General features: G+C 38.3%; 1 protein-coding gene across 2 annotated transcripts in view; it reads left to right on the top strand.

The window, feature by feature from the left end:
- The window catches only part of LOC106883334 (huntingtin), a 70,635-nt gene that overhangs the window by 45,699 nt on the left and 10,656 nt on the right, over positions 1 to 14,280 (top strand). For both annotated transcript variants that reach the window (XM_089362229.1, XM_089362230.1), the window contains exons 34-48: positions 832 to 935; positions 1,782 to 1,857; positions 3,008 to 3,184; positions 3,576 to 3,652; positions 4,354 to 4,489; positions 4,807 to 4,926; positions 5,483 to 5,701; positions 6,860 to 7,087; positions 8,183 to 8,360; positions 9,238 to 9,318; positions 10,320 to 10,457; positions 11,021 to 11,197; positions 12,190 to 12,287; positions 13,460 to 13,614; positions 14,005 to 14,073. In XM_089362229.1, the coding sequence (XP_089218355.1) occupies positions 832 to 935; positions 1,782 to 1,857; positions 3,008 to 3,184; positions 3,576 to 3,652; positions 4,354 to 4,489; positions 4,807 to 4,926; positions 5,483 to 5,701; positions 6,860 to 7,087; positions 8,183 to 8,360; positions 9,238 to 9,318; positions 10,320 to 10,457; positions 11,021 to 11,197; positions 12,190 to 12,287; positions 13,460 to 13,614; positions 14,005 to 14,073 (2,033 nt within the window). The remainder of the gene's footprint in view (positions 1 to 831; positions 936 to 1,781; positions 1,858 to 3,007; positions 3,185 to 3,575; positions 3,653 to 4,353; positions 4,490 to 4,806; positions 4,927 to 5,482; positions 5,702 to 6,859; positions 7,088 to 8,182; positions 8,361 to 9,237; positions 9,319 to 10,319; positions 10,458 to 11,020; positions 11,198 to 12,189; positions 12,288 to 13,459; positions 13,615 to 14,004; positions 14,074 to 14,280) is intronic.

The following is a 14,280-nucleotide window of genomic DNA, read 5'->3' as shown; positions in this document are numbered from 1 at the left end:
TTTAGACATCTTGTGGTAATTGTAAATGAACATCCATCATCATACACAAGGTTATTTCATTTCCAGTCTTCCATGAGAAACATGTCTAGCCATGGTGGAAATATTACCTTGCTTGGAAACAAGTGAAGGTTAGTGACAGGAAGGGTACCCAGCTGTAGAGTTTGCCTCAGCAAATTGTGTCTGACTCATGCAAGTTTGGAAAGCTAGCTAGTTTGTTAGTTCTCTCCATGCTGTGAGGCACATAAATCTGCAATACAATTATCTCCAAGCAGCTCTGTTTTCTGCCACTGTTCTGGTCCCATTCTGGCTTCTCCACTCTTCTTGTCTCATCTCATCACATAGAAAAGTGGACATTAAATGATGATGATGAGGAGGAGGAGGCTGCAAAAGTCAGAAACAGTACACCTAAGCATCGAGTTATTCTTAGACTGGAAACCTAACTCAAATACTTACCACAAAGTGAGCTATACTAAAGGCATTCAAGAGTCAAGGGCTTGTGTGAACCTGGTAAAAGATTGTCTCTACTACCCTAAAACAGGCACAAGCTACCTTTGGATTCTATACAGTTTCTATTTGGCCAATGTCACTCCCAAGACTATGGTAGAAGACACTCAGACAAGGTACCATGGAGTGGGATTGAACATAGAACCATGTGATTGTGAATTGAACTTCTTAATCATGTCTCCTTACTCCCCCCTCTCCTTGAGCTGCGTTCAAACCTCCTGCTTTTATTTTATGCTGTAACATTTTCGATTTCTGTTGATCTTTTCTCTCCTTTCTATGATTTGATTGAACTAATTATTTAATGACTAACGATTGAATTTTTTCTAGTGTGAGAACTTGACAGATGCTGAACACATGACTCAATTAATAATCAATCATGTTAACGATCTGGTGGAACTATCACATGAATCTCCTGTACAAGACTTAGTCAGGTCAGGATTAATATTCTTTACTGAAAATTAAATTTATTCTTATTCCCTTTATAAATCTTTATCACTGTAAAAGCTTACGCGTTGTCAGTAACAATATTATTTACCCCGACTGAGGGCAGAATTAAAAGATTGAAGAACAGAATAGAATTTAGGACATGATTAATTTAAGGACATAATTAATAGAATTAAGAGCATAATTAATAGTATTCTTTTCTACTTTAGAGACAAGGCCTGAAATTTATGGGGAGGAGCCAGTCGATTAGATCGACCCAGTGCGTAACTGGTACTTAATTTATCGACCCTGAAAGGATGAAAGGCTAAGTCCACCTCGGCGGAATCTGAACTCAGAATGTAAAGACAGAAGAAATACCGCTAAGCATTTTGCCCGGCGTGCTAACATTTCTGCCAGGTCACCACCTTTTTTAAAAATATTCTTTTCTACTCTAGGCACAAGGCCCAAAATTATTTTGGAGGAGAGGGCCAGTCGATTAGATCGACCCCAGTACGCAACTGGGGCTTAATTTATCGACCCTGAAAGGATGAAAGGCAGTCAACCTTGGTGGAATTTGAACTCATAATGTAAAAAACAGACAAAATACTGCTAAGCATTTTGTCTGGTGTGCTAACATTTCTGCCAGCTTGGCTAATTAATAATATTCAGGGGATAATTAATAGAATTAAAGATAGGATTAATAGAAATGAGGACATGGTTAATAGAATTAAGGATATATTGTCATTTAATGTCTGTTGTCATTGATAGATGAATGACAGAATCAGTAAAATTGATTTCTTGTGGCAATTGATTTCTTCCATTTACCATTCTCCTGTATTTTATATTGTGTGTAGTGCAATTCACCGAAACTCTGCCGCCAGTGGCCTGTTCATCCAAGCTATACATTCCAGGTTTGAGAACTTGACTAAGGTAAGATAGCTTTATGTACTGATAATACTCCATTTGCTGAGAGGAAGAATGTGTGTGTGTGTGCATATATGAGTGTGTGCCTGTGTGTACAAAAATTTTGTGTGTGCATGTGTATGGGTATAGATGTATATATACTTATACATGTGTTTATATATGTCTATGTGTGTGATAGTGAAGGTTTTGGTAGGATCACAATGTCAGTGCTCCTTTCCTGCCACCTTCTTGGTGCCAGTTCTGATAGTGAGGGATACAGAAGGGCTGCAACAAATACCACAAGGCATTCTGTCCTCTGCTTTAATCCTTCTGTTAATTTGTCACTTTTACTTTCTCAATTAACACATACAACGCAATGGGCCACGATCGTGGCCCAGATAGAAGCATTTAATTTATGGATGTTTGTTTGGGTCTAATGTCACTCAAACGCACCAATACCCACCAGAATGCAAGAGGTCTAATAGTTTGACTAATGACTTTTCAGATGATGTAAAACTTACCACCATTATATACTAAAAAGATATTTTAACTATTTTTTGATTTTTATGTGTGTATGGTAGTCTCATTTTCATTAAAATGTGCTCAGCGAGTCCATGCTATGTAAGTGCAAATCCCAGCGCTTTATGGGTTAATTATGTTCTGAGTTCAAATCCTGCCAAGGCTAACTTTGCCCTTCCTTCTTCTCAAATCAATGAAATGGCAGAGTTCTTGGTTGTAATACCTGTGGTAAAAGTACATTTGCTAAAGGTGTTATGCACTAGGATTGAACTTAAGATCCCATGGTTGTGGAGTGAGCTTCTTAATCACACAGCCGTCCCTTGCAGCAGTAGAATGATTGATAATGATTGATTGATTGATTGATTGACGATGGTGATGAACTCCATGTCAACCTTAATGGAGCAAACTGTAATCAAAGACATTCCAGTTGTGACCATCTTGTCATTTTTGTATATTGAGGACTACAATGTTCAATGAACATACAAATGACCTTTCTGTCTTGTGACATTTTTTATTCATCTATTTTTGGAGCATCTTTCTGGCTTTCCAGCTCCTGTCAAACTGTCCAACCCATACCACCATGGAAAACAAATGTTAGATGATGATGATGATCATGATCATGATCATGATATTGATTTATTTATTTGTTTATTTGTAGCCATCTCTTGTGAAGAAAACTCTGCAGTGTTTAGAAGCGATCCACCTGAGCCAGAGCGGTGCACTTTTGACTTTGCTAATTGACAAATTCCTGCACACACACCATTTATCTGTGGCCCGCATTTGTGACAGTATTGCCTGCAGACGGCTTGAGACACTTCTTGCAGAAGTGGTTGAAGTAAGTTCTTCTTGCTCTGATATGATTGATTCTTTTCTCTGTAATGCATGAACGTGACTACAGGACATGGGAACTTGCACATGGATACGCATACATGGGGTCAGATGGCATACATTTACATTTGAATTCTTTTGTGAACCGTCTCGGACAATTATGCATGTATGCGTACAGATATTTTTTATCTTTTACTTGTTTCAGTTATTTGACTGTGGCCATGCTTCAGCGCCACCTTGAAGGGTCTCATACAATAAATTTGGCTCCTGTGCAGGTGGCACGTAAAAAACACCTGAAATCGGTGCTTCTCATATCTTCCTGTATATATTTACATCAGTCTTTGTAGCTAATTAATTATACCTCTGCGTTTGTAATTCTTTGTGGATGTTTGTTTTAGGAAAGCAGTAACCAATTACCATTAGAAGACTTGGAGAAACTAGTGCAGTTCATAAAAAACAATGGACTAGCTAAACGGTAAGTATTTTCTTCTTGAACATGGTTTGTATTCTGTAGTTGTTGAAATAATGCTTTAATGAGGTTGATAGGTTCTGTTCACTTGTCTCTTAAGGATGATGCTCCGGTATGAGTCTGTGGCTGTGTGGTAAGAAGTTTGCATCCTAACCACATGGTTGCAGGTTCAGTCCTACTGTGTGACACCTTGGGAAAGTGTCTTCTACTATAGCTTCAGGTTGACCAAAATCTTGTGAGTGGATTTAGAAGACAGCAACTGAAAGAAGCCCATCATGTGTGTGTGTGTGTGTGTGTGTGTGGTAAGTGAAATCAGTCATCCATACATACAAGCTTGTCTTTTACAGGTACCAGTGCCATGTAAAATGCACTCGTGTCACTGCTGTGTAAATGCACCTCTGCTGGTAGCACATTAAAAGCATCCAGCACACTCTGGAAAGTGGTTGGTGCTATTAGCAAGGGCCTCCAACCATAGAAACCATGCCACAACAGACAATTTGTTGTTTGGACAGCTCCCTGGCTGGCCAGCTCCTGTCAAACCGTCCAACCCATGCCAGCATGGAAATGGACATCAAACAATGTTGATGAATATTATACATGCATGAAGGAATGTGTGTGTGTGTGTGTGTGTGTGTGTGTGTGTTTATTATTCTGTCTGTAAACATTCACCATCATTGCTCTTTCTTATAACTTTGATTGTTTCATAGTCATGCACGGTTGGCCTCTCTTCTGAGCAAATTCCATCAAGTTCTCTGCCCAACCAACAGCTGTAATTTATCTCCTGAAAGAACACACCCGTTATCTTTACCAACACCACCTGTTGCAGATATCACCGTTGACAAGGTAAGCTAAGATTTAAAGTAAATTATTCTCTTAACTCCAATTGGCTCTGTTATTAAAACTTGACTCGTTTTGATAATAAATCACCTCTCAACATATTCCAGACCTTTAATTATTTAACTAATTACTGCTGTTTATAAAAATTTTAAATCATGAAAAGAAATCATTTTGAATTTTTAAAAAATATTAAATAGTGAATTATAATCTAATTTGGAATTTTTTTTTTATTTATTTAAAAAACCCCATTAAAGCCATTTCCCAGTTATATGATTTCTTGCACTTTTAAAAGAGAAATAAACCTTTTGCTGTTTTCTTTGCAGGAATGGTATCTATCTGTTGTTAAGGATCAATGTTTTGGCGCAGAACCCAACACAAGAGAATGTGCCCTGCTCTTACAAAAACTTGACTATGCTGATATATTGACAGTTATCATGGCCAAGGTACAAATTCTTGTACAACGCTTTCTTTTCTTTTTTTATTTTAAAATCTTTTGTTTTCATTATTGATAACGTGTGAAGGCAGTGAGCTAGCAGAATCGTTAGCACACCGGGCGAAATGCTTAAAGGTATTTTGTCTGCCATTACATTCTGAGTTCAAATTCCGCCGAGGTCAACTTTGCCTTTCATCCTTTCAGGGTCGATAAAATAAGTACCAGTTACGCACTGGGGTCGATGTAGTCGACTTAATCCCTTTGTCTTTCCTTGTTTGTTCCCTCTATGTTTAGCTCCTTGTGGGCAATAAAGAAATAAGAAACCTTAGCACGCCAGGCGAAATGCTTAGCGGTATTTTGTCCGCCGCTATGTTCTGAGTTCAAATTCTGCTGAGGTTGACTTTGCCTTTCATCCGTAGTTGAAAAGCAAGCTTCTTACCACACTAGACAAAGTACAACTTCACACACATAAAAAACAAAGAAATAGCATAAATACTCCTCCAAAACTCCCAGTTTGTAGTCTAGAGGGTATTGTCATAGTTGTTTTGTTCTTATATTCATTGCAGGAGTTCAGCCCTTCTATTTTGAAAGAGTGCATCTCATTAGGCACCTTATGCACTCTTGAACAACACCGCATGGACGAGATGTCGTCATGTTTACGTGGTGAACCTGTGAATATGTCCCGTTCGTCCGAAGTCACATACGAACCCCTGTTCCAGGCCGCCCAGCTCATGCTCTTCCGACACATTAACAGCGTGATTAATATGCTCCCTGTTCCACACCAGGTAACTATTTTTTACTTTCTACCCCCTTTTTTTTTTTCTTTGCCTTATTTAACCATTTTTCGCTGTCCCTAGTTTGAATCCTGTCTGGCATTAATCTATACATAACTCTAGTTTGTTTTAGCCATGGCAACTAATGCCAGACTGGATCATCATCATCATCATCATTATCATCATCATCATCATAATCATTTAATGCCTATTTTCCATGCTGGTATGGGTTAGACGGTTTGACTGCAGCTGCAGAGCTGCACCAGGCTCTTTTTTGGGTTTGGTTTCTATGGCTGGATTCCTTTCCTAACATCCAGTCATTTTGCAGAGAGGGCCCTGCATGCCTTTCATGTGTCACCAATACAGGTGCCTTTTACGTGGCACCGGCACAGAGGCCTTTTATGTGTCGCCGGCACTGGGGCCTTTTTACATGTCACTGGCATGGGTATGTAAATATTTTTGTTGATATCATAAGAATTGGTTAACTTTTAAGAGAATGTAAAATAATTCTTTTGCTGGAACAGTGGATCTCGAAGCACAGCACATAAAGCTATAAATAACAGCATTAAATATTGGGTTGAAAAATTCCTTTTGGGCAGAAAATCAAAGGTTATTTGTGGGATATGAATTCACATCTGTAGACAGCCTTCAAATTTTTCTATCCAAAAAGGCTTTTTTTAACCCAATATTTACAGGAAGGCATGTGGCTTAGTGGTTAGGGCATTCAGCTCATGATTGTGAAGTTGTGAGTTCAATTCCCACTAATGCATTGTGTCCTTGAGCAAGACACTTTATTTCACATTGATCCAATCCACTCAGCTGGCAAAATTGAGTAGAACCTGTATTTCAAAAGAGCCAGCTTTGTCACAGTCTGTGTCACACTGAACCTCTCTGAGGACTATGTTAAAGGTCCACCTGTCTGTGGGTTACTCAGCCACTTGCTAACATTAATTTCACAAGCCAGCTGTTCTGTTGATTGGATCAATTCTAACACTCATCGTCGTAACCGAATAAGTGCCAGTTATTTATAGCCTTATGTGTGCTTCAAGATTCTCTGTTCCAGGACAGTAAATGTCTTTTTGTCAGAAAAATTTGAATCTTCTGTGAAATCTATCTTCAATGTTTCATTTTCTCTCTTTTTTTTCTTCTTCACCCCCTCCTTTTTTTCAGGTCCTTGTTGATTTCCCCCCTCCTGGAATTCCTATGAGTCCTTGTGAAATCCAATACCAGGAGAAGATGGAGGATTTCTTTATAGATGCTGCCTGGATGGATGCTGTGTTCCAGTTTGCTGCCTCACTGCTGCAGTATCTGCAGTCATTGATGTTGTTTCCATGGCAGCCGGCAGTGCCTCAGGAGTCACAGACAGACGTCTGTCGGTTTATCATACTAACACTAGAGGTAAGCACCTGGCTGTTGACTCTTATTCTTGTCACCATGGTTACCACTATCACCCCCACCACCCACTCACAACTGTCACCACTGCTTTTGGCCTCCTTAACCCCTAATTCTAATTGTAAACCATAGGAAAAGATAATTTTTTAGACCCTATTATGAAATGAAATAGAGTAAATACATGGTTTAGATCTTTATCTTTTACTTATTTCAGTTTAGACTGTGGCCATGCTGGGGCACTGCCTTGCAGAATTTTTAATCAAATGAGATTGGAGCCTGGTGTAGCCATCCGGTTGCACCAGTCCTCAGTCAAATCGTCCAACCCATGCTAGCATGGAAAGCGGACGTTAAACGATGGTGATGATGATGATGAATTGACCCTAGTACTTATTTACTTTTTTTAAAAACCTGGTATATCATCATCATCATCATCGTTTAACGTCCGCTTTCCATGCTAGCATGGGTTGGACGATTTGACTGAGGACTGGTGAAACCAGATGGCAACACCAGGCTCCAATCTAAATTTGGCAGAGTTTCTACAGCTGGATGCCCTTCCTGACGCCAACCACTCAGAGAGTGGTTATATACGCTATATATATATATATAGAGTGGTTATATATATATATAATCACACACATACATATTTTATATATATAAGTACAGGCATGGCTGTGTGGGGTTAAGAAACTTGCTTTGCTGCCATGTGGTCCCACTGCATGGCACCTTGTTTCAAGTGTCTTCTACTAAAGCCCCAGGATGGCTGATGCCTTGTGAATGAATTCAGTAAAAGCCCATCATCATCATCATCATCATTGTTTAATGTCCGTCGTCCATGCATGCACAGGTAGAATGGTTGACAAGAGCTGGGCAGGTAGAAAAACTACCCTATGCTGCTGTGTGTTTTGGTAGAAACCAGTAAAAACTAATGGATAAGTAAACATATTCTTTTCAAAAATCATAAGTTGCTTATTTCACTAAACGTCTCTGAATTCCTGATTATTTTCCAAAATTAAAATGCAGATCTGGTAGAACATGTACTTGTTAAAAATTTGGTCACAAAAGGATTCTAATGTTTTTTTTTTCTTCTTTTCTTTTTGTCAGATGATAAATTGGCTCATCCAGCATTCTACACTTCCTCCATCAAACCAAATCCAAATAGCTCTCGAAGGCCTCTCTGTGGTATTGCAGAACCCGCAGCTTGCTAATGTGGTCGGACAAAAAGATCACATAAGCTGGGTTTGCACTTGTGTGAAGACTGTCTATCGTTTGTTAGAATCCTGTAAGTTACAGGTTACAGTGTTTGTTTTTTTTTCATTTTGATATCTTTGAGGAATGTTTGTGAATGGTATTTAAAGATCATTGGTTGGTTGGTTGTTATTTAAAGCACCAAGTTGATTCTGATGGAACAGTCTTATGACTAACCCTTTTAGTACCAACCCACATGAGATTACCACTTAGACTATTTCATTCCTTTTAGAAATCATCAGTATGATATAACCTGGGTTATATTAATTAAACATCCTATGAAGCCAGATGTTTCTTATTGATGGAAAATGATTACAGTCTGGAAGAAATTCATGGAATGTGTGTTCTTTTTCTTCATAGAGCATTAGTGGTTTAGCAATTGGGAGAGAAGAGAGCAGTACTTAGCATTCTTGTTACAAAATATAATACAAACATCCTTATTGAAGGACATCAGATGAATAGAATTGTCTAAGCTCGGCTGGCTTCATGCTTTTCCTTGATGGGGCTGAGGTCATGACAAATTAGTGGTCCAGCAGGTGTCACCGTGCACAGAGGTGACCAGGTCCACTAGTGTTCTCTATCAATGGCAGTCTCGTGCCAACCCCATTGCATCCTCCAAGGTGATGTCAATCCTCTGGAATTCTTCCCCAATCACATCCAGCCACAAGACCTCTTCCAGCCACAGCTGCTCATCAAATGAGAGTAAAGCCCTGGTAGGATGGTCTAGCCGGAAACGGTGGACATGTCCATACCAGCACATGGGACAGATAACTATTATTACTTCTAATTTCCATTTGCTATTTTTGTGAATCTATAAAGCTACAAAATTTTATTTTATATAAGGATTCTCATGTTTTTTTTTCTTTCTTTCTTTTCCTCACTTATTGTTGTCAAACTTTCAATGGTTGCAGTAATGGTTCTCCCTGGTATGAAACTGGCCATTCTACCCAACCAAGATGTCCATGATGATCAGCCAAAACAGAGTTTTGATGGTAAGTAAACTTGACCACATTCACTTAAAATTGCTTTTTATTTACTGGTGCCCATTACTTGTGGATTGGATTGCCAATGTTTAGTCCATTGTAGGATGATGACCTCAGCATGTTTTCTCCACCAACCATGGTCTGATGTGGAGGCTGTGAATTTGAACTTGAGACCATACTAGTTTGATGAGCCTACTCTTCCACACTGGCTTGACATGGCTTGGTAGAGGGGTGCAGTTTTTATACACTTACCTAGGAGTTTTATTAAGTCGATTACATCGACCCCAGTGCTCAACTGGTACTTATTTTATCAAACTCAAAAGGATGAAAGGCAAAGTCAACCTTAGCAGAATGTGAACTCATCATGTGAAGACATGAAATATCACTCAGCAATTCATCTTTTGTGCTAACAATTCTGCCAACCCTTGTGTATTATATACACAAATGATGCAAGCATTGTTCTGTTAGATGAGTAATATCAGCATGCATGAATGGTGGATCATGGATAAGCTGGGAGAAGAAAATAAAGGCATTAAAGAAATTGTCTGTAGTGTGGATGACAGAAGACATTTGACATGTGTGAAGTCATCTTGGAATAAAATACCTGATGATGATCGGAGATTGAAATGTTTTGGAGATATAAATATTTATTTCTTTATTGCCCACTGGGGGCTAAACTTAGAGGGGACAAACAAGGACAGACAAAGGGATTTAGTCGATTACATTGACCCCAGTGCGTAACTGGTACTTGTTTAATCGACCCCGCAAAGATGAAAGGCAAAGTCGACCTCGGCAGAATTTGAACTCAGAACGTAGCGGCAGATGAAATACCGCTAAGCATTTCACCTGGCATGATGCAGATATAAATATTGTAAAAAAAACGTATTTCTTCTTTAAAGATGAGGTTAATTAGTTAATTATAATGTAATTAACCATAACTCGTTTCTTATACGTTTTGACATGTCTTGTATTATTCTTACTCTCTCTTTTCTACTTTTGTCTTTCCCTAGATTACCACCATGTGGTTGTGTCCTGTGATCATATATCTGAACTGGTGCATTGTCTGCGCTCTCATCTCAGCCTCAGTTGCCAAATGGATCAACATCTGCCACTCTTTTTGATTGCTCCCATTCGTAAAATCATTGTTGGTAATGTACAGATTTTCTCTCTTTCCCTCTTGTTACTCTGTCTCTCTTTTTTTCTTTTTCTCCCTTTAACATTATCTCACTCTCTTCTCTCTCTCTCACTCCCACTTTTCACCTTTCTCCCCACTTTATCTCTAGATTCCATTCTCTCTCTCTTCTTTATCTTACTCTGTTTTTCTATCTTCCTCTCTCTCTCTCTCTCTCATCTTTCTCAGCATCTCTCTCTTTTTTTCTATCCATCTCTCTGCCTTTCTTTTTCCTTCTATGAATCTACCTCTCTGCCTCTTAAATTCTCCTCTTCACATCTCTAAACTAATCTAACTTTGTGCACATGTATATGCATCTTGTGTGATTATCTGAAACAATTCTTAATTCTCTCAATTAACCCTTTAATCCTGCTTCACATACTTTATATAATAATAATAATAATAATAATAATAACAATGATGATGTTTTTTTTTTCTCTTCTGTGTTTTTCTGTAGATTACCATTCTGGATGCCAAACTGTTTCTTACTCATTTCCACTTTTTCTTTTCAATTCTTTGTGAACCCTCAAACTTTGTCAGGTCTTGCCCGGCTACCTTTGTTGAACAGTTATGCTCGAACACCACCCCTTGTCTGGAAGATGGGCTGGATGCCCTCACCAAGTGGGGAGATGCGGACCAAGTTACCTCCATTACCGTTAGACTATCTGCTGGACAAGGAAGTCCTGAAAGAGTTTGTCTTCAGAGTCAATTCTTTAGGTTTGTTAACATATTATTGATATTATTATTTTATCTTTGACTTTTGCTTTGCAATTGTACAAGTTGGCTCCAAGTCTCACCCAGAGACCTCAAGAAACAACAAATTAGAAGTTCATGTTGGTGTTATGCCTAGGGTGCCATATATTTGGTTTTGTACATAGTATTGTTCTAGAGGATGTTTAAGAAAAAATAAGAAAATTATGAGTTAGTTTTAAAATTTGAGATTACATAGAAAGTATTTTGCGTAGGATATGGGCAGTTCCCATGAACACTATCTTTTGAATTTCAGAAGTTGGCAGAATCATTAGCACGTTGGACAAAATGCATCGTGGCATTTTTGCCCATCTTTATACCCTGAGTTCAAACTCTGCCGAGGTCAACTTTGCCTTTTATCATTTCAGGGTTGTTAAAATAAGTACCATTTGAACATTGGGTTCATTGTAATCAACTAACCCTTTCCCTACAAATTTTAGGCTTTGTGCTTATACTAGAAAGGATTTTGGCAAACAAATAAATGAAATTATTGTTATTATTATTATTATTAAATTTTTTTTTACTGTTTTCAGTCATTGGACTGTCTTTGAGCTGAGGTAAACCTGTAAGGGTTTCAGTTGATTGTATTGACTCTAGCAACTTGTCTGATACTTTATTGGCTACTTGAAGGATAAAAGCAAAGTTGACCAGGGTATGAAAAGAATGATAACGTGGGTGGACTTGAGACACTGTTTCAATTACCATTGAGTGACCAGCTCTGTTGACATCACTGTGGAGGCTGGTGACAATGGTAATTGAAAAATTGCACTTCCCAAGAGCATTGCTGACATTTATGAGATAACTACCACTGGGGTGAATTAAACTTGGATCAACAAAGTGGACTCAAAGGAAGTTTATGCTGTGGTGCTTGTATTATTATGTAATGAAGCCGCTGATGATGATGATGTTGGTACTTTGCTGTGTTTGTGTTTTTGATGGATGCTCTTCGTCTCTTCCAGGTTGGATTAGTCGACAACAGTTTGAAGAAACCTGGATGAGTTTGTTGGGTGTGGTTAGTTCTGCACCCTCCATGGAAGAGGAACATCTTTCTCCTGAGGTGGGTCCTTTTTTTTTTTTAATATGTCTCCAAGAATTTTTGACTCGTTTAACCCTTTAGCATTCAGATTAGTTTATCAAACGTAATACTTATTTATTACCTCTTATTACTTATTTATTAACCTTTTAATATAACCCAGGTTTTAATCATGTTTGTTTGTTGGTCCGTGGGCAAAATATCTCAAGAACCCCTGGATGGATCCAGATGAAACTTTCAGAGATGTTTGGCCTTGTGACTGGCACAGACTGATTAGATTTTGGGATTGATCCGGTACTGGACAAGGATTCTGGATTATTTTTCCTGTTTTTTTTTTACTTAATTTTTGAGAACGACCGGGTTCATTTTTAGTATTCTCGTTTGTGAGAACAGTCGAGTTTATTTCAGACATTTTCATTTTAAAAATCCTTGGCTAATCATTGAGAAGACGTTGGTGTTGCCTTGGCGGAGGTTTGTGCCCTCTGAGTGCTCTTTTTCGTCTTGTTTTCACTTAATCATGCATTGTCTCATAGCTTTGAGATTTCGATTACGGGATTGTTTACTTTTAGCATGACATTGCAGGGTAAGTGTGAGAGACCGGATAAAGCCAGTTTAAATGCTGAAAGGTTAAATGCAAAAGAAAACTGAACATTTTGAATTTAAAAGTCGAGTGTGTTTAGTATTTTAAGCATCACAGCCAAAGTATTGAGTACTACTGCTGTTACTATTACCGATGTTAATATGATTATAACAGTTTTAAAGTGGTGAGCTGGCTATATCATTAGGATACCGGACAAAATGCTGAGTGGCATTTTATCCGTCTTCGTGTTCTGAGTTCAAATAGCACCAAGAGCGACTTTGCCTTTCATCCTTTCGGGGTCAATAACATAAGTACCAGTTGAGTACTGGGTTCGACCTACCCTCTGCCCTGAAATTGCTGGCCTTGCATCATAATTTGAAACCACCGTTGTTATAGCTACTACTACTACTACTGGCACTAAACCACTTCTAGTACTATCAATGCTAGGACTATTGTTGCTACCACTACTGCAGTCCTACTACAATTGCTACTGCTACTGCTATTACATTTTATCTGATGCTCTATTGCTAATGCCAAACCACCCATCTTTTTATATTTAAGACTATCAAGAAGCTGATTCATGTTTATTATTTATCTTTCTCTTTTTTCATTTCAGGAAGAAATGGAAAGATCTCAAGCAATGGTTTTGGCTGTGAAAGCTATAACATCCTTATTAGTACAATCTATGTTGACACCTTCCCCTGGCAATCCTTCTAACAGTCGCTATGAAATGGCCCCACGGGATAAACCTTTAGCATTTCTCCATACAAAGTAAGTCTTGAATAATAATAATTATTATTATTATTTATAATTTTGAAAGCTTTTCCTTGTTTTCTTTTTTAATTTTATACTTATGTTCTTTTCCAGACACAAAAAATACTGGTGCTGGTACTACATAAATAGTACTGGTGATGGTACCACATGAAAAGCACCCAGTTGACAATTGACAAATCCCTTAACCCTTTTGTTACCAACTCGGCTCCGAGTGCAAATGTCTTGTTTTCTTAAGTTTTGAATTAAAATCTTCCACCAAACCTTAGTCCCAATTTATGTTCCTAACACTAGCTGAATGATGACTAAGTTATTTTATTTACACTTCGTCTCTCAGTTCTCCACGATCAAACCTTTTAAAACTTTTATACAAAACTAATCTCATTTCAGATGTGGGAAGAAGCTTGCCACACTCCGTGGTTTCATTGAACAACACATACAGCGTATCTGCAGCTCAAAGTAAGGCAGAATTCTTTAATTTCTTTTAACCAAATTTTGTGCGTGGCTGACACTATATTCTTACTTATCTTGACATGTGTGCACTCCTTGTGAACTAAATTTTCACTAGTAAAGATTGAGTTTCTGTCTACCAAATCCACTCATGGCTTTGGTTGGTATGGGGCTATAGTAGAAGACACTTGCCCAAGGTGTCACATGCACACAGTG

This window comes from Octopus bimaculoides, chromosome 14, assembly GCF_046866305.1.
Source record: "Octopus bimaculoides isolate indiv1 chromosome 14, ASM4686630v1, whole genome shotgun sequence".
NCBI lineage: Eukaryota > Metazoa > Mollusca > Cephalopoda > Octopoda > Octopodidae > Octopus > Octopus bimaculoides.
This window is presented reverse-complemented; position numbering and strand designations above follow the sequence as displayed.